General features: G+C 43.8%; 2 protein-coding genes across 2 annotated transcripts in view; one reads left to right on the top strand and one right to left on the bottom strand.

Moving 5' to 3' along the window:
- The first annotated feature begins 2 nt into the window (after positions 1-2).
- Positions 3-5,692, top strand: ABITRAM (actin binding transcription modulator). The gene is made up of 6 exons (XM_066256579.1): positions 3-162; positions 1,877-1,928; positions 2,478-2,607; positions 4,823-4,899; positions 4,979-5,048; positions 5,139-5,692. The coding sequence occupies exons 1-6, from the start codon at positions 30-32 to the stop codon at positions 5,280-5,282; spliced, it is 606 nt and encodes a 201-aa protein (XP_066112676.1). The 5' UTR covers positions 3-29; the 3' UTR covers positions 5,283-5,692.
- Positions 5,693-8,354: 2,662 nt separating this feature from the next.
- The window catches only part of CTNNAL1 (catenin alpha like 1), a 76,094-nt gene continuing 67,118 nt past the window's right edge, over positions 8,355-17,330 (bottom strand). Inside the window, exons 15-19 of the mRNA XM_066256578.1 lie at positions 14,691-14,739; positions 11,569-11,625; positions 11,312-11,425; positions 9,433-9,516; positions 8,355-9,308 (exon numbers count right to left, since the gene is read on the bottom strand). Coding sequence (XP_066112675.1) covers positions 9,243-9,308; positions 9,433-9,516; positions 11,312-11,425; positions 11,569-11,625; positions 14,691-14,739 — 370 coding nt within the window. The 3' untranslated portion in view covers positions 8,355-9,242. The remainder of the gene's footprint in view (positions 9,309-9,432; positions 9,517-11,311; positions 11,426-11,568; positions 11,626-14,690; positions 14,740-17,330) is intronic.

The following is a 17,330-nucleotide window of genomic DNA, read 5'->3' as shown; positions in this document are numbered from 1 at the left end:
GCCGGAAGAACAGCCTCCTCCGGGCCAGCATGGAGGAAGAGCTTGGGTCTATGCCGGCGGAGGTAGCGCCGCCGGAGGTCGCCATGGCTACCGAGCCGGTGGCCTTGGAGTCCGCGGTGCCGTCACTTGTGGATCGTTACTTCACTCGCTGGTACAAAGCGGGTAAGTGAGAAATGATGTCGTTCTCTCCTCGGCTGCGTTGGCCTGATGCCGTAGCGACTACGGTGACACATCAGAAGCCACACGCGCTTTCCCCGGCGCTTCATTCCCACGTTAGAAGGCACTGGACCTCTGTTGCATTTAAGGAGGAGGGAATGGGTATTTGCAAAGACATGGAGGACTGAAAGGCAGCAGGGCGCATTCTGGGGTTGGGGAATGCCGTGCGAATTCCAGCGTGGGCTGCTTGCGGGAAGATGATGTGGCCCAGAGGCAGGCAGGGGCTGGACTGCCATCTCCAGGAGTGCCTGAAGGATTTGAGGGGCACAGCCATATAGGTAGTGGCAATACATAAAATGACTTAAATGGTAAGGTCGTAACTAAAGTAGAGGCTGTAGGACAGAGAGAAGAGAGTGGATTAGAATAGAGGTCTTTAGAAAGCAGCATCCTAACGGTTTTACTGGAAGAGAAAATGCCGGTTATTTTATCCACCTGCCACTTAATAAGTAGGGACTCTGTTGTGTTGTGTGCCCAGTAAATATCAGTGGTAGAACCATCCTCCGGGATATTCTAGCCCCACTCATTCTTGCTCCCTTTCATTAAGGGATAACAGGTGTACTCGTGTTTTTTTTTTAAATATAGCGAAGATTTTATTAGCCAAATTTAGGGTGACAGACCATCCTGTTTACTGGTGACTGAGGGATTTTCTGGAATCCAAGACATTCAGAGCTAACATCAGGACAGTCCTAGGCAAACCAGGAAGAGTCCATACATTACTGTATTATATAAAGAATGCATTTCTAATTGCATTTTCCTAATAGAAATAATGTGTACTCATTCTAAAGTGAGGATAAAGCAAGATTGAGCAGATTGTTAATAATCATTTTAGCCTGACCAGGCGGTGGCGCAGTGGATAGAGCGTCAGACTCGGATGCAGAGGACCCAGGTTCGAGACCCCGAGGTCACCAGCTTGAGCCCAAGGTTCCTGACTTGAGCAAGGGGTCACTTGGTCTGCTGTAGCCCTGCCTCCACCCACCCCCCACCCATCAAGGCATATATGCGAAAGCAATCAATGAATAATTAAGGTGCCACAATGAAAAATTGATGCTTCTCATCTCTCTCCCTTCCTCTCTGTCTGTCCCTATCTGTCCCTCTTTCTGTTTCTGTCAAAAAAATATCATTTTAACGATAGTTCCATTTGGGCTATGTCTCTTTAAATAATTTATAGCAAGTCCTTTAAAGGTCTATCTTTTTTTTATTTTACAGAGACAGAGAGTCAGAGAGAGGGATAGACAGGGACAGACAGACAGGAATGGAGAGATGAGAAGCATCAATCACTAGTTTTTTTGTTGCGCATTGCAACACTTTAGTTGTTCATTGATTGCTTTCTCATATGTGCCTTGACCGTGGGCCTTCAGCAGACCAAGTAACCCCTTGCTTGAGCCAGTGACCTTGGGTCCAAGCTGGTGAGCTTTTGCTGAAGCCAGAGGAGCCCATGCTCAAGGTGGCGACCTTGGGGTCTCAAACCTGGGTCCTCGGCATCCCAGTCCAACGCTCTATCCACTGCGCCACCTCCTGGTCAGGCTAAAGGTCTATCTTTTTGAGTAATAAAGGGATATAAGTGATCAGTATGTGTAAATTCTTCATAACTAACCAAAGAAAGTACTTATACAGTGGTAGTTAATGACTTCTCAACCAACTGACCCATTCATTCTTCTAGATGTCAAAGGAAAACCCTGTGAGGACCACTGTATACTACAACACTCTAACCGGTAAGCAAATTGGGAATTTTAAATTATCAAAAAAAATTTTTTTCTTGGATTGAATAAGTGTTCAATAAATTATTATCTTCCACTGTGTTGAAATAATATTACTTATTATAGGAGTTTGATTGACAAGAATGAGCCTCCCAGTCCCAACTCACACTAAACAAATTTGATTACTCAAACATTCAAATGGACCCTCCGGCCCTCAGTCAGCTGCTGCCTGTGCTTAACCACTGAGTCAGCAGGGCCCATGGTGGGGTGAGGGTGGAGGCCTAGGTGGTAGGTACCCTGTCCCTACAGGCATGCTTTACTTCTCTTTCCTCCACCTCAGTGCTACTGAAGATCTGGTACTCATCTTTTCTCTGGGAAAGATATAAAATCCCATTTTCTCCTATTTTATTATTGCATTCCCTTCTACGGTATCCAGGGGAAAGTAGGGGAGAATGATAGGTTGACTAAACATGTCAGTTCATTCTTTAGCCAGTAGGAATACTGTGTTACATGAGGAGGAATTATACCAAGCAATAATACAGGGTCAATTTCTGCCCTTTGTAGAATATGTGTCATCACATTGGCAGAATCTCATCCAGCTCTTCAAAGTGGAAAAACAATTAAAAGCATTTCTTATCAAATCAGTACCAACTGTAGCAGACTTCAGAACAAGGTCTCTGGGAAATTTAAACGGGTATGTTCCTGTAATTCTCTACTTAAATCCTCTGTATCATAGTAATGACAGTTCCACTCGGTCTTCGAATCCAGTGATGCAGGTTCAGCATACTTCCCTGGCAGTTTGAGGTGCCGATCTGAAGAATACTTCACCTAAAGAAATTTGCAGACTGCCTGACCAGGCAGTGGCACAGTGGATAGAGCATCGGACTGGGACATGGAGGACCCAGGTTCAAAACCCTAAGGTCATTGGCTCAAGGCTTGAATGCATGCTCACCAGTGTGAGCAAGGGGTCACTGGCTTGAGCCCAAAGGTCACTGGCTTGAGCAAGGGGTCACTTGCTCTGCTGTAGCCCCCCAGTCAATGCACATGAGAAAGCAATCAACAAACAACTAAGGTGCCACAATGAAGAACTGATGCTTCTCTTCTCTTTCCCTTCCTGTCAGTCCCTATCTGCCCCCTCTCTTTGTCTTTCTCTGTCTCTGTAGAAAAAAAGAAATTCTTGGACCTAAAAAATGAGGTATTTCAGGAGGTATAGGATCTGATGTTTCAGGTGCTGTACCACGACCCGTGTTATCCCCAGAATGGAGAATGGAGAAATGGGCCTTTGAAAGGACAACTCTAATTGCAGTATAATGAGATCTCTTGTCCCTTCCAGTTTTATTAAACCAGTATTTCGAGTTTGACCAACTCTTCTTTACCATATAGTTCCACGTGTGAATTAAAAACAAAATTTCTTGAGGTAGTGAAAAAAAAATCAATCTGAAAATACAAATATTTGCTCCTTAACATTTTTCATTCCTTAATCTTTACCAATTTCATACACTTATAGTCACACCCTCTACCCCCACATAATGCTGTTGTACAAAATTTTATCTCTACCCTCTATAACTATAGGGAGGGACACAACTTATTAAAGGAGAGTATCACTTTTAGTAGGTCCACCATAGAGGATGCCTTAGGTCCTTCATTTATTGAGTTCATGCTAACAATTTCTGCTAATAACCCTCTCTGTTCTAGGAGACCCTTGTTTATACTGCTTTTCTTCAGCCCAAAACCCTCTGATAACATAACTTCTGGTTATTGATTTTTCCTTACTCAGAAACACATGAACTTAGAGAAGCATAGACCATTCTTAAAAAATAAAGTCTACATAGTACAAATGAAATAGTTAGTGCTTGTGAAATTTTTGTGATAAATCTTTGTCCAAAGTAGTAACGCTATTATTCCTACTGAGGAACCTGCAAATAGAACCCACTACAGATAAGTTTTTGATTAGATCTCAGCACTATCAATCATTTATTCTTCCAAGAGAGGTGATAAATCGGAATTGAAATGCTTCTACAACACTTCTGCTCTTTGACTCAGTCCCAGTGGTGGACAAACCTGGGATGAATACCCAGCCCCTCCTGCTAAAGGTGAGGACTCACACTGACTAGTATTTTGAAATGAAGCACCCGCTTGCAGAGGAGTGAAGCCAACGTGGTATATCTGAGTGCTGTTTAATAAGGTTTTGAGTGGCAGAGAGCATGAGGAATAGCATCCTGACCTCAAATGCCTATGTTCACTACAGGAAGAATTTCTGGAGGTGGGGGGGGGGAAGAGCAACACGAGACATGCCTGCATTGGTTTCCCATGAGCCTCCTCATAGGTTTTTGTCAGAAACCCAGATATATCCAGAGTGCCGTACATGAAACGATAACCCTGCCATAGCATTCTAACAGATAAATGTGGTATTTACTGTACTTCTGGGTTCTAGGATAATGATTCTTCTTTGATACTTAAAACTTTTCTATTTTCCAAAATTTCCACTGAGTTTATTACTTTTTAATTAGAAAAAAATCCTTTTTCAAAAAGCCATAGAGAAGGTAGAACTCTTAAAGAAACTATCTTTGTACCAAATTGCTGTCCTACTCTGTCATGTTGTTTTCTATTATTGCTTAATGATGGGTTTTCCTACACTTTTGAAATCTGTACCTGGTTATATGCAGCTTTCTTCACATGGAATGTATTCTTAATCTTCAAACTAGCTATTATCATGTGTCTTGGTTAGCTTTTCCTCTAGAACCTAGGCTGGTGCCTGGCCCATACCAGGCCCTTATAGAAATATTTGAATAAAGGAATAGTTTTTAAGACACTGATCCCAGGAATATATCCTATAACACTGAGGGGTACCTCTCAAAGGAAAAGTAAAAATGTACGTCAATGAGTGACTTATTCCATTTTATTATTAGGGGGCACAGTTTCTAACAGAGCTTGCACCTCTGTGTAAGATTTACTGCTCAGACGGAGAGGAGTATACCATATCTAGGTAAGTTACTTTTTAACCACAACTTAGGAGGAAAATAAGGAGGTAACATTTTTCTTCAAAACAGTTCCTTTCTCAATAGCTGTGTGAGAGGACGGTTGATGGAAGTGAATGAAAATATTCTCCATAAGCCTTCTATCCTTCAAGAGAAGGTAAGGGGGAAGGGCGCGTATGATCCCATCTGCATACCTCCATCTGATTTCTGTCATTTGACAGTACTAAATATTCTATTTCCTTCCTAGCCGTCCACTGAAGGTTACATTGCAGTTGTGTTGCCCAAATTTGAAGAAAGTAAAAGCATAACAGAAGGGTTACTGACACAAAAACAGTATGAAGAAGTCTTGGTACAACGCACTAATGCACAACAGCGGCATCGTGAGGACTGAGACGGAATAAAAAGCAATGAGGCATTCTATCAGTGCGCTGAAGAAGGGGCATGTGGCGAGAGCACACTCCACGGCCCGCCTTCCGCAGGGAAGCCTGGTTTTCTTCCTTTGTCTTGTATAACAAGCCTTGGTTCCCATTTTGTCTTTGGCCTCCCTATCTGCCTTGCCATGGACACACTACACTCCTCTTTTTGCTTTCCTCTTTCTAAAAACTGGCAAGAAAGGGATGCTTTTTCTGACTAAAAACAAGCAAAGCACTTTGAGAAAAATCTGGAAAAGATAAAAGTTTTAAGTAGCAAGTAAAAATAATTTACCCATTATCCTGTAACTCATTAGTAAACACTGTGCTTTGATATACTTCTGTTTGAATGTTATGGCATGGCTAATTGTTTTTGCTCAAATTTCCATCAGTTTGAAGGTAAAAGTAACAAACAACAGTTAGCCTTTCTTATTATACCCAGTCTGCTTCAGGGGACGCTACCAAAAGTCTAGTGCCCGCTCTGCCCCAGCGCCTCTCCAGGTTGTAGGGAGAGGCAGCGTGAGTGTGCCTTCTCTCGTCCTCATGCCACTGGCTGGCCTCCCTCTCTAACCAAGGAGAGCTGGAACACTGGCTGCTTATATGAGGGACAACATGAAAAGGCTCTGAAAAATACAAAGGGCTTTCCTAACTATGGAAGTATTATAATGCGGTATAGTCACTTAGTCTCACACTAGTTACATGGTAACAAGCAAAGGAGAAGTTACTGTAATTCAGAGACACAGAGACCTTTGAATAGAACAAAAGCTTTCACATTACTTAAACAAAAATACAATTGTGTTTATGGTTTAAGATTATACACTGCCTGACCAGGCGGTAGAATAATAGATGGAGTGTCAGCCTGGGATGCTGAGAACTGAGGTTTAAAACCCCAAGGTCACCGGCTTGAGTGCGGGCTCACCAGCTGGAGCAGGGGCTTGCTAGTTTGCTAGCTTGAATATGGGATTGTAGACATGACCCCATGGTCGCTGGCTTGAGCCCAAGGTCACTGGCTCCCATCAAGGCATAGATGAGAAAACAATGAAAAACTAAAGTGTTGCAACAATGAGTTAATGCTTCTCATCTCTCCCCTCCTGTCTGTCTGTCCCTCTCTCTTGCTAAAAAAAAAAAAAAAAAAAAAGATTATATACTTATTTACACTGAATTTTAAATAAAAGACTTTAAAAATGTTATTTTCCTTAAGGGTTGTAACATGGACATTTAAATATCTATTTTTTTTTTTTTTTTTCATTTTTCTGAAGCTGGAAACGAGGAGAGACAGACAGACTCCTGCATGCGCCCGACCGGGATCCACCCGGCACGCCCACCAGGGGCGACGCTCTGCCCACCAGGGGGCGATGCTCTGCCCATCCTGGGCGTCGCCATGTTGCGACCAGGGCCACTCTAGCACCTGAGGCAGAGGCCACAGAGCCATCCCCAGCGCCCGGGCCATCTTTGCTCCAATGGAGCCTTGGCTGCGGGAGGGGAAGAGAGAGACAGAGAGGAAAGCGCGGCGGAGGGGTGGAGAAGCAAATGGGCGCTTCTCCTGTGTGCCCTGGCCGGGAATCGAACCCGGGTCCTCCGCAAGCTAGGCCGACGCTCTACCGCTGAGCCAACCGGCCAGGGCCCTAAATATCTTTTTAAATAAAGCAATTGTTTAATACAGGAGAAATCATGTTGCATGTCAATTCCTTTGGTTCCTTATCCTCTTATGCTACAGGAGTCATAAGTTATCCCTTCCCCACCCCCACTTGCACTTAAATAAGAAAGTATTCTCATTTCAAGTATGTAAAAGTATTCTGTAAGTAAAACTTTAAAATTATTTTTGACTCACAAGGAAAACTTACAACTTGAGTGCCAGTATGACTGTCCCCAGGTAGACCCCCAGACATGATACAGGTAGTAACTCTACCATAAAAATCCTGCTTGCTGATTTTTATAAAGAAGTATTTAGTGGCCCTTGCTGGTTGGCTAGAGCATCAGCCTGGCATGTGGAAGTCCCGGGTTCAATTACCAGTCAGGGCATGCAGAGAAGCGACCATCAGCTTCTCCACCTCTCCCCCTTTTCTCTCTCTCTTCCTCTCCCACAGCCATGGCTTGAATGGTTCAAGCAAGTTGGCCCCAGGCCTGAGGATGGCTCCATGGCCTCACCTCAGGTACTGAAATAGCTCAGTTGCTAAGCAACAGAGTAGCAGCCCCAGGTGGGTGGAGCATCGCCCTGTAAGAGGCTTGTCAGGTGGATCCTGGTCAAGGTGCATGTGGAAATCTCTCAGTCTCCCTGCCTTTCACTTTAAAAAAAAAAGTATTTCATAAAGGTTCATTAACCAAGTTGACTGTATCCCATTTTATTGCAAGGCCTATACAATTCAAGTTCAAGTTTCTTTCTAAAAAATATTGACTAGCTAATTGGTAGTACTGTGGTTCTTTGCCATCCTGTGAATATTGTGATGGCTGACCCAGACAACAGTCATCAGATAAGCTTATATAACTATTGCCATTTGGCAACTGACATGTCCTGTTAAATTTCAAAGCACTGAGATAACAAGCACTATCAAATGAATCCAAAACTAAGTTAGCTGTGCTGTATCGTAAGGGCAGAACCTGTACACCAGATCCTTCCATCAAAACCCAACCCACAACAAGAGCCCTGGCCGGTTGGCTCAGCAGTAGAGCGTTGGCCCGATGTGTGGAAGTCCCGGGTTCGATTCCCAGTCAGGGCACACAGGAGAAGTGCCCATCTGCTTCTCTACCCATCCCCCTCTCCTTCCTCTCTGTCTCTCTCTTCCCCTCCCACAGCCAAGGCTCCGTTGGCGCAAAGTTGGCCTGGGCGCTGAGGATGGCTCCATGGCCTCTGCCTCAGGCACTAGAATGGCTCCAGTGGAAATGGAGCAACACCCCAGAAGGGCAGAGCATCGCTCCCTGGTGGGCATGTGGGTGGATCCTGGTTGGGCGCATGCAGGAGTATGACTGCCTCCCCACTTCTAACTTCGGAAAAAATACAAAAAATAAAAACCAGAAACAACCCACCCCACAACAAGAAAAGCTTTAAACACTGAAAAAGACTAAATATGTTTATTTGTTTTAAAATAAACATCCGAAGGCACATATATAAAATATATGATTATTCAAAATTTATGTTAAACAGCTTCTTAGTTCCATCATTCTCTGCCTTACACCTTCCATTCCATCAGTCACTACTGAGGACAGTTCAAAAACTACTTCTTTTAAGTCCGTAAGATAGGTTTAGGATTCCAGTTAATAATTCAGGGCAGACAGACGAGCTCTGCTAGAACTAGAACTAAAAGCCATCTGCTTGTGACTCCTGCAGGAGTCCACGGAGTGAGCTCCATGACCCTGCTTTTGGGGGTGGGAAGGGAGATGCTGCAACAGATAGCCTGTGCTATGTGAAATGCTTGTTACAGAACAAATGTGTGCTACTAGCACAGATGATCTGTGACAGTGAGCAGGCAAGAGGCCCTGTCACACTTGCTGGACAGAGGGATTAAACAGGAGTCCACAGGTTCAAGGAAAACTGCTTTCAACCAGACAACGATGTATTTTCTGCTGAAAATGAGTGTTCTAGATAATAAGCTTAAGTAAAGAATGGAAAACAGGAAGGTAAACTATACCAAAGGTGAGCACATATTCAAAATAGCTTCTTTGGATTAAACTGTCATGAAGACACTTGGGATATTTGGCTTGACTTAAAGAACAATATTGGTTACAATGTCTTATTTTAAAATCACACTGCAATTAGAATTTTAGCAACTACCATAGCATTTATTAGTTGTCAAAAAGCCACAGTTTCATGATCAGAAAATAAAGCAGGATTTCAGTGTTGTCTTTATAAAATTATTGAATTCTCAAAAATATAAGGAATCATTTGCTCTTTAAAATGTCAGCTTTGCCATATGGTGTTCTCAAGATCTGACCTCAAAAACTTCTCAAGTTTTACCATCCACGGAGTCCTTATTTGTAACTGAGACCCATCTGTTGTTTTCCATCTGAAGCTGGAAAGAGTTAAGACAATTAATTTCTGCTTTACTCTCAAAAAATTGCAAAATTAAATCACTTTTGCACTGTCCTTTAAACTAGACTTTAAAATGTTAGTGTAAGGTAGGAAAACCATCTCACCTTCTTCAGCAGCTTAAAGCAGAGTGAGAGAAGCTGGACCAAAATAGCCATCATGGATCTTGTCTTTGTGATACACTTATCAACCTACAGCGACAGAAAGCAAGCACATTATGGCCCTGGCTGGTTGGCTCAGTGGTAGAGCATCGGCCTGGCGTGCAGGAGTCCCGGGCTTGATTCCCAGCCAGGGTACACAGGAGAAGTGCCCATCTGCTTCTCCATCCTTCCCCCTCTCCTTTCTCTCTTACTCTCTCTTCCCCTCCTGCAGCCAAGGCTCCATTGGAGCAAAGTTGCCCCGGGCGCTGAGGATGGCTCCATGGCCTCCACCTCAGGCGCTAGAATGGCTCCTGTTGCAATGAAGCAACACCCCAGATGGGCAGAGCATCGCCCCCTAGTGGGCATCCCGGGTGGATCCTGGTCGGGTGCATGCAGGAGTCTGTCTCTCTGCCTCCTCGCTTCTCACTTCAGAAAAGAAAAAAAAAGAAAGCAAGTCATATTCCTTTACAAGGGATGTCATTGCAAAAGCCTTTACCATTATTTACTTTTAAAATGATAAAATTTCTCCATTATGGATTAGTACAGATGATATGACTTGATGACCTAAGGCCCCAGAGCACAGATGCAGGGACTGCTGACTGGGTCTCCTGCCTAGTCCATGAATTCTCAAAAAGAATGGATGGAAAATCAATGTGTTCTACCTCCGGCTGTTTGGGGACTTCTCAAAGCATTCCATGTAGGGGCTGTGGACCCCCAACTTTGCAATTCCTTACACTCTGCTTTGTTGTACTCCATTTCCCTATGGATGGAGCCCATACTCTGAAGAGTCCATGTCCTTGTTAGACATGTGATGACATTGGGATTTAAGGGAAGCTGCTTACTGCTATGGAATTAATCACATCAAAAAGCCAATTTCTAGGCCCTGGCCAGTTGGCTCACTGGTAGAGCGTCGGCCTGGCGTGTAGAAGTCCCGGGTTCGAGTCCGGGCCAGGGCACACAGGAGAGGCGCCCATTTGCTTCTCCACCCCTCCCCCTCTCCTTCCTCTCTGTCTCTCTCTTCCCCTCCCGCAGCCAAGGCTCCATTGGAGCAAAGATGGCCCGGGCGCTGGGGATGGCTCCTTGGCCTCTGCCCCAGGCGCTAGAGTGGCTCTGGTCACAGCAGATCGACGCCCCGGAGGGGCAGAGCATCGCCCCCTGGTGGGCGTGCCGGGTGGATCCCGGTTGGGCGCATGCGGGAGTCTGACTGTCTCTCCCGGTTTCTAGCTTCAGAAAAATACAAAAAAAAAAAAAAAAAAAAAAAAAAAAAGCCAATTTCTTTGGTGTGCCTACCACCCCCTGGGGTCATTTCTAACTGCAGATAATAAGTCATTCTTGCAGTCATGGCATGAAAAATGAAAATAAACTGCTCCCTATGGTTATTAACCTTTTTTTTTTTTTTCCCTTAAGCCAGAAACGGGGAGAGACAGTCAGACAGACTCCCACATGCGCCCGACCCGGATCCACCCGGCACGCCCACCAGGGGGGCGACGCTCTGCCCCTCTGTGGCGTCGCTCTGTTGCGACCAGAGCCACTCTAGCGCCTGGGGCAGAGGCCAAGGAGCCATCCCCAGCGCTCGGGCTATCTTTGCTCCAATGGAGCCTCGGCTGCGGGAGGGGAAGAGAGAGACAGAGAGGAAGGAGGGGGGGAGGCGTGGAGAAGCAGATGGGCGCTTCTCGTGTGCCCTGGCTGGGAATCCAACCGGGACTTCCACACGCCAGGCCGATGCTCTACCACTGAGCCAACCGGCCAGGGCCTTAACCTTTTATTTGAAGGGCCGGGAAGCTAACCTGATCAAGAAGCATCAGTTTCTCAAGGGCCTCGCAAAATGACCCACCCTCACTCTTACCTTTAGAAAAACTTGATTCTGCAAAGGCGCCTTGGTTACTGTCTGGAGCTGGTGGCACAGAGGAATTAGCTTGTTTATTTCCAGGAGAAGCATAAGCTTGTCATCGTCTTTCAGCTGAAATGCAATATAGGAAGTTCTAACAACTCCAGCAAAACTCTGTATGCTAAACCTTAAATACCTTTACACCTAAATAATATATCCCCAAAGTGGGTATTCATGACATCACCACTAACACCAGGCAGGTAGACCTGTGTTACCTGTTTTGAGAAAGCTTGTACACTTGAAGCAAACTTCAAGCCCTCTTCAGCAAAAACCTGGTGGAAGGAAAAACCATCACTACTTTAGATGTGTGTCTTCTGGATAGTTAGTGGGAAACAGACTCAGGGAAAAAATTTAAACTGAAACCTAAAGGTAAAAGGTCTGTCATGGGACCAATTTTTTGTTGTACCCAGGAAAACACAGGATTTTAATTTGATTCAGAAGGAGGTTTCCCAGATCTGCTCCAGAATCAATCCCTGAGGAGGCTGCTCTACACCTGGTCACCTCCAATTACCCGAGGATCCCCTGGACCTATGATACCTGGCCGTATTGATTATGTCTGGGCTGCTGGAGGGATCTGAAACTCCTCTTGTAATTTCCCCAATTACAAAAGGATGATGAATCTTAGAGCATGAGTTCAGAAGGTTAGAACTTTCCTACTTCCCGCTAAGCAAGGTGAAAATTGTCACCTGCACACATTCCTTAACCAGCCACTGGAGAGGAGCAATTCAGATTGGTTTTTGACTATTCACCACACACATATAACTTATAATTTAGAAGGGAGGACATGATGATGGGGAAGAACAGTGACAAATGAGTTGGACCAACAAGACTATTCAGGACAAATGGAAGACACTAGTGGAGTAAAAGAATGAAGACTTGGCTTAAGGTGGTAATAGTAAGAAGGAAGTGAACAGGGCAAATTGGAGAATGATTTGTGAAGAAAAGTAACAGGTTTTGGTAATAAATTAGATGAAGAATATGAAGAAAGAGGCAATAATTTTAGGGTTAACTTTAGCCCTCTATCCAACAGCCTGTTATTAATGCCTTCCTGTCATTGGGTAAACTGTTCCCAAGGTCAAATAGTCTTTTGCATCCTCCCTTATCCTTTAAAAAGAAACCCAACCACTTTATGCCTACCCTCTAACCACAAGCAGTGACTCCCTTACCCTTCTATTCATCATCATTCCACATTACCACTTGCTTTTTACATACCTTTTCTTCCCTTCTAGCCTATGAACCCCTTGGGAGAAAGATCCTATCTGTTTCATAGAGTGTTGTGGTTTAAAACCACTGTTGAGCTGATGGCTCCCAAATCTCTCCCCATTGCTGAACTATCCTGACACCAGCCTTGTATATTCTACTTGAGCAGATCAGTGCTTGATTTTCACCCTAGATCTGGTGGTGTCCCTCAGCATCTCCTAACTCAGTCAATGGCACTACCACTTATCCTGTTGGTCAAGCCAAAAATCTTTCCAAGCATAAGTCAAATCACACTACTCCTCCTCAAAACACTCAATGGGGTTTCCATCATACTTTGTGGGGAAAGAAACATGTTTTCTATGGCTACAGAGATGTCATATGTTACCACTTTCCTTCTGACTCCACTACATCTACACTTGCCTCCTTCATGTTCTTCAGATACGCCCCCCCCCCCCCAGCCTAGCCTCACACCTCAGGGCCTTGATACTTGTTCTGTCTGCCCGAAATAGCCCGAAGAAATCCATCCAGCTCATTCTTGTCCTAATTAATATCACTATTCAGATGTTACCTCCTCAGAGAGGTCCTTCCTGACTGCCGCTCAATCACTTCTCTCCTATTATCCTACATGATTTTATCTCTAAGTGTTTACATATGGGCATTATATACTTTCTATTGTCTATCTTCTCCCATTAGAATGTAAGTTTCATGGGGGAAGGGCCTTTGTTTTGCTCACTTTTGTCCATAGAGCCCTAATCTCCAGGGTCTGACACACGGTGCAAACTCAATAAATATCTGAGGAACAGTGGATGATCCTCGCAGTGGCAGACAACTCAGCAGACATCAGTTTAGTGAATAAGCTCACACGGGAAGAAGGCGGGCAGTGAGCCTGCAATGACTTACCCCCTAGGTGTGGTGAGGCTTGGAATGATATGGGCCACACTAAATGGAGTAGATCCAGAATTTATTCCAAGTGTTTTAAGAGGAAACGCTCGTTTATAGTCAAATTTACAGAAAAATCCAAAAGGAATACTTTCTGTAATTCTTCTGACTCTGCTGACAAACACCCTCTCCACCTGGACCCCCCTTCCTAGAGAGGCTCAAGTAGAAGCACATGGGAAGGCCAGGGACAACTGTCCAAAGGTGATAAAGAGACGACATTTCCAATTGAAATGCAAGAATGCTCTTGATTCTGGAAAGGCAAACAGGCTGACATGAGAGTCAGGGAGAAAAAGCAGCTTACAATCTGCTTGTCAATCTAAAGCCTCCAGCAGAGATCGGAGAATTAGAGAAGGGTCTACTTGGAGTTCCATTAGACACACAGTTGAAAGTGTGTCTGTCTTCCCTGAATCATCAGGGATATGGAAGAAGAAAGGAAACTAATGTGTACAGAGTGCCCACTAATGGTCTCAAGCCTGTGACAGATGCTTTGTTTGTGTTATCTCATTGAATCACTACCATTCATCCAATTCAATCACGAAGAGCCCAAAAGCCCTTCTAGCAAACAGGAAAGTGTAAAAGACATGTACCTGCTGACATGGTAATTTCATCTATTTGGCAAAACCTAAAAGTAATTATTGCATCTAGAGAATATCAAAACCCATTCTACTTTAAAAATTATTTTATTTAAGAAATTACATTTAAAGGGGTGTCATTGATCAATAAGAATACATAGGTTTAGGTAAACATTTCTATAGCATTTGAACTGTTGATTTAAAAAAAATTTTTTTAATTATTGATTAATTTTAGAGAGGGAAGAAGGGAGAAAGGGAAAGAGAGAGAGATAAGTAGAGAGAGAGAGAGACAGGAACATTGATCTGTTCCTGTATGTGCCCTGGCCGGGGATTGAACTGGCAACCTCTGTGCTTCAGGATGATGCTCTAACCAGCCGAGCTATCTGGCCAGGACAGAGCCCATTCAACTTTATTCCTATTATATTTAAATTTTTCCCCCAATAAGATAACCAAAAAAGCTCCACAAAATGCTACTGCAAGCACTCTACTTTTCTATCACTCTCTATAATACACGTGTGTGCACAGGTAAGCACACAAACATGATACAGTAAATCAGTTCAAAATTAGTCATCACCCACTTTTAGCCCAGAATTAAAGTAGTAGCATAAAGTGGAAAGAAAACATACCTCTAGTTGATGAATTAAATCCTGGGAAGTTTTCAGTGGGCCCTCTCCCCTGAAATAAATACATTATTAAAGAGGTGAGAAAAGTTATTGCCTGGAAATTGGTTTTATTATATAATACTGAAGTTCTAGAGCATTTTGTATGTTCAGAGATCCCAAATTTTGAAGACTATTGACAAGATTAATAATACTGTAATTTTATTCCTTTTTAAGGATTTTATTTATTAATAAAAAGAGAGAGGAGAGAGGGGAGTTAGCCAGGAGTATCAACTCATAGTCGCTTCACTTTAGTTGTTCATTGCTTGCTTCTTGTAAGTGCCTTGACCAGGCAAGCCCAGGGTTTCAAATCAGTAACCTTAGTGTTCCAGGTCAATGCTTTATCCACTGCGCCGTCAGGCATAAACAACTTTAATATCTAATCACATTACTTCTTGTGCACACTTTTAAATTTTCAAGTAAACATTATACATCTTAATTTTACCATGTAAAGAAATTTAAAACTGACAAGTTATATTTAAGTTTTATTTTTCCTGCCTGACCTGTGGTGGCGCAGTGGATAAGGCGTCAACCTGGAAACACTGACGTTGCCGGTTCAAAACCCTGGCTTGCCTGGTCAAGGCACATATGGGAGTTGATGCTTCCTGCTCCTCCCCTTTCTCTCTCTCTCTCTTTCTCTCTCTCTCCCCCCCCTAAAATAAATAAATAAATAAATAAAAGTTTTATTTTTCCTGTTTAACCTCTTTAATTTTTTTCATAAATTAAATATATAAGATCTGCTAATATGTCTTAACCAAAAGTCCTTTGTTACATAATGGAAAGAGGACAGACTGAAGTCAGGAAATTCTCATTTCTGATTTCAATTTCAACTCCAGCAGGAATTCCACTGTCTTTGAGGAGGCATGTCATTTAAGTTTTAATTTGGGGTCTATAAAATAATCATAATATTTGTATGCCTCTCTTTATCAGAAGGTCAGGGAATATCAGATTGAAAACCACCAAGATTTAAGATCCCTACAAATGAACAGCTAATTACCACCAAGAGCAACAGAATGCATGAATCAGAACAGGGCATGAATCAGATCTGAAACCCAGTAGCAACCAGTTCTGCCTCCTAACAGCTATGAGATGTGAGCAAATCATTCTTCTTCCCTGGCAAACTGTCATGAGGCTCCAATGAAATCATGAAGTAGAAACCATTGTAAAAACTGTAAGACACTGGTAATGTTGAAAAAATATTTTAAACCATAGGACAATATAAAATCTAAACTAAGCCCTGGCCAGCTGGCTCAGCAGTAAAGCATCAGCTCGGCATGTGGAAGTCCTGGGTTCGATTACAGGTCAGGGCACACAGGAGAAGTAACCATCTGCTTTTATACCCCTCCCCTCCCCCTTCTCTCTTTCTCTTTCTTCTCCTCCCACAGCCCATGGCTCAAATGGTTTGAGCCAGTTGGCCCCAGGCACTGAGGATAGCTTCACAAGCCTCCACCTCAGGTGCTAAAATGACTCCATTGCAAGCAATGGAACAACACCCCAGATGGGCAGAACATCCCCCTAGTGGGCTTGCTGGGTGGATCCTGGTCAGGGCGCATGCAGGAGTCTGTCTCTGCCTCCCTGTCTCTCACATAAAAAAAAAAACAAAAAAAAAAACAAAAATCTAGCCTGACCAGGTGGTGGCACAGTGAATAGTGCGTTGGACTGGGATGCGGAAGACCCAGGTTTGAGACCCCAAGGTCGCCAGCTTGAGCGCAGGCTCATCTGGTTTGAGCAAAGCTCACCAGCTTGGACCCAAGATTGTTGGCTTGAGCAAGGGGTTACTCGGTCTGCTGAAAGCCCACGGTCAAGGCACATATGAGAAAGCAATCAATGAACAACTAAGGTGTCACAATGAAAAACTAATGATCAATGCTTCTCATCTCTCTCCATTCCTGTCTGTCTATCCCTCTCTCTGACTTTGTCTCTGTAAAAAAAAAAAAAAAAAAATCTAAAATATATAAACTGGCCTGACCAGGCGGTGGCACAGTGGATAGAGCGTCGGACTGGGATGCCGAGGACCCGGGTTCAAGACCCCGAGGTTGCCAGCTTGAGTGCGGGTTCATCTGGTTTGAGCAAAAAGCTCACCAGTTTGAACCTGTTAAGCAGATAAAATGTATTATGCTCACTTTGTTAAAGATTACGCTGCCCAGGAGGAGGCCATCACCCAGGTGATATTAATGTGTGTTGAGAATCTTTGTAGCCTGGGGCTTGGTTTTGGGATTAAGCCTTTCCCACCCTTTTTGATGTGGGGCGGTACAATCCAATCATGCCTCAGAGAAGTGACTTTGTATTAGGGACTTCCCTACTTTGTATATTGGATTAGAGGTTGTGAAGCTACAATATAAAATAGGGGTAGAACGGGAGCTTGGGCTCTTGGTTCCTGAGATTATCATTAGAGAGAGAGCAGAGCAGAGAGCAGAAGGCCACGTGGAGGAGGCCAGGAGAAACAGCCAAGATGGCGGAGTATTGAATGAGAGGCCAGTTTGTGCAGTTTGATGCTGGAGAAGGAAGGAGATGGGGAACAGAGGTGAATAAGGCTGGTGAGCTAGAAACCTTTGATTCTAGGAAACTCGGATAAGTCAGTGGCTTTGTGAGCACTGAATGTGAGTG

Source organism: Saccopteryx bilineata, chromosome 2 (assembly GCF_036850765.1).
Source record: "Saccopteryx bilineata isolate mSacBil1 chromosome 2, mSacBil1_pri_phased_curated, whole genome shotgun sequence".
NCBI lineage: Eukaryota > Metazoa > Chordata > Mammalia > Chiroptera > Emballonuridae > Saccopteryx > Saccopteryx bilineata.
This window is presented reverse-complemented; position numbering and strand designations above follow the sequence as displayed.

Excerpts from the sequence above, each read along its gene's own strand:
- ABITRAM (XM_066256579.1), top strand. The coding sequence starts at position 30 with ATGGAGGAAGAGCTTGGGTCTATGCCGGCGGAGGTAGCGCCGCCGGAG. Across the intron at positions 163-1,876 it reads CACTCGCTGGTACAAAGCGG|ATGTCAAAGGAAAACCCTGT; the intron begins GTAAGTGAGAAA and ends TCATTCTTCTAG. Across the intron at positions 2,608-4,822 it reads TCTCTGGGAAATTTAAACGG|GGGGCACAGTTTCTAACAGA; the intron begins GTATGTTCCTGT and ends TTTTATTATTAG.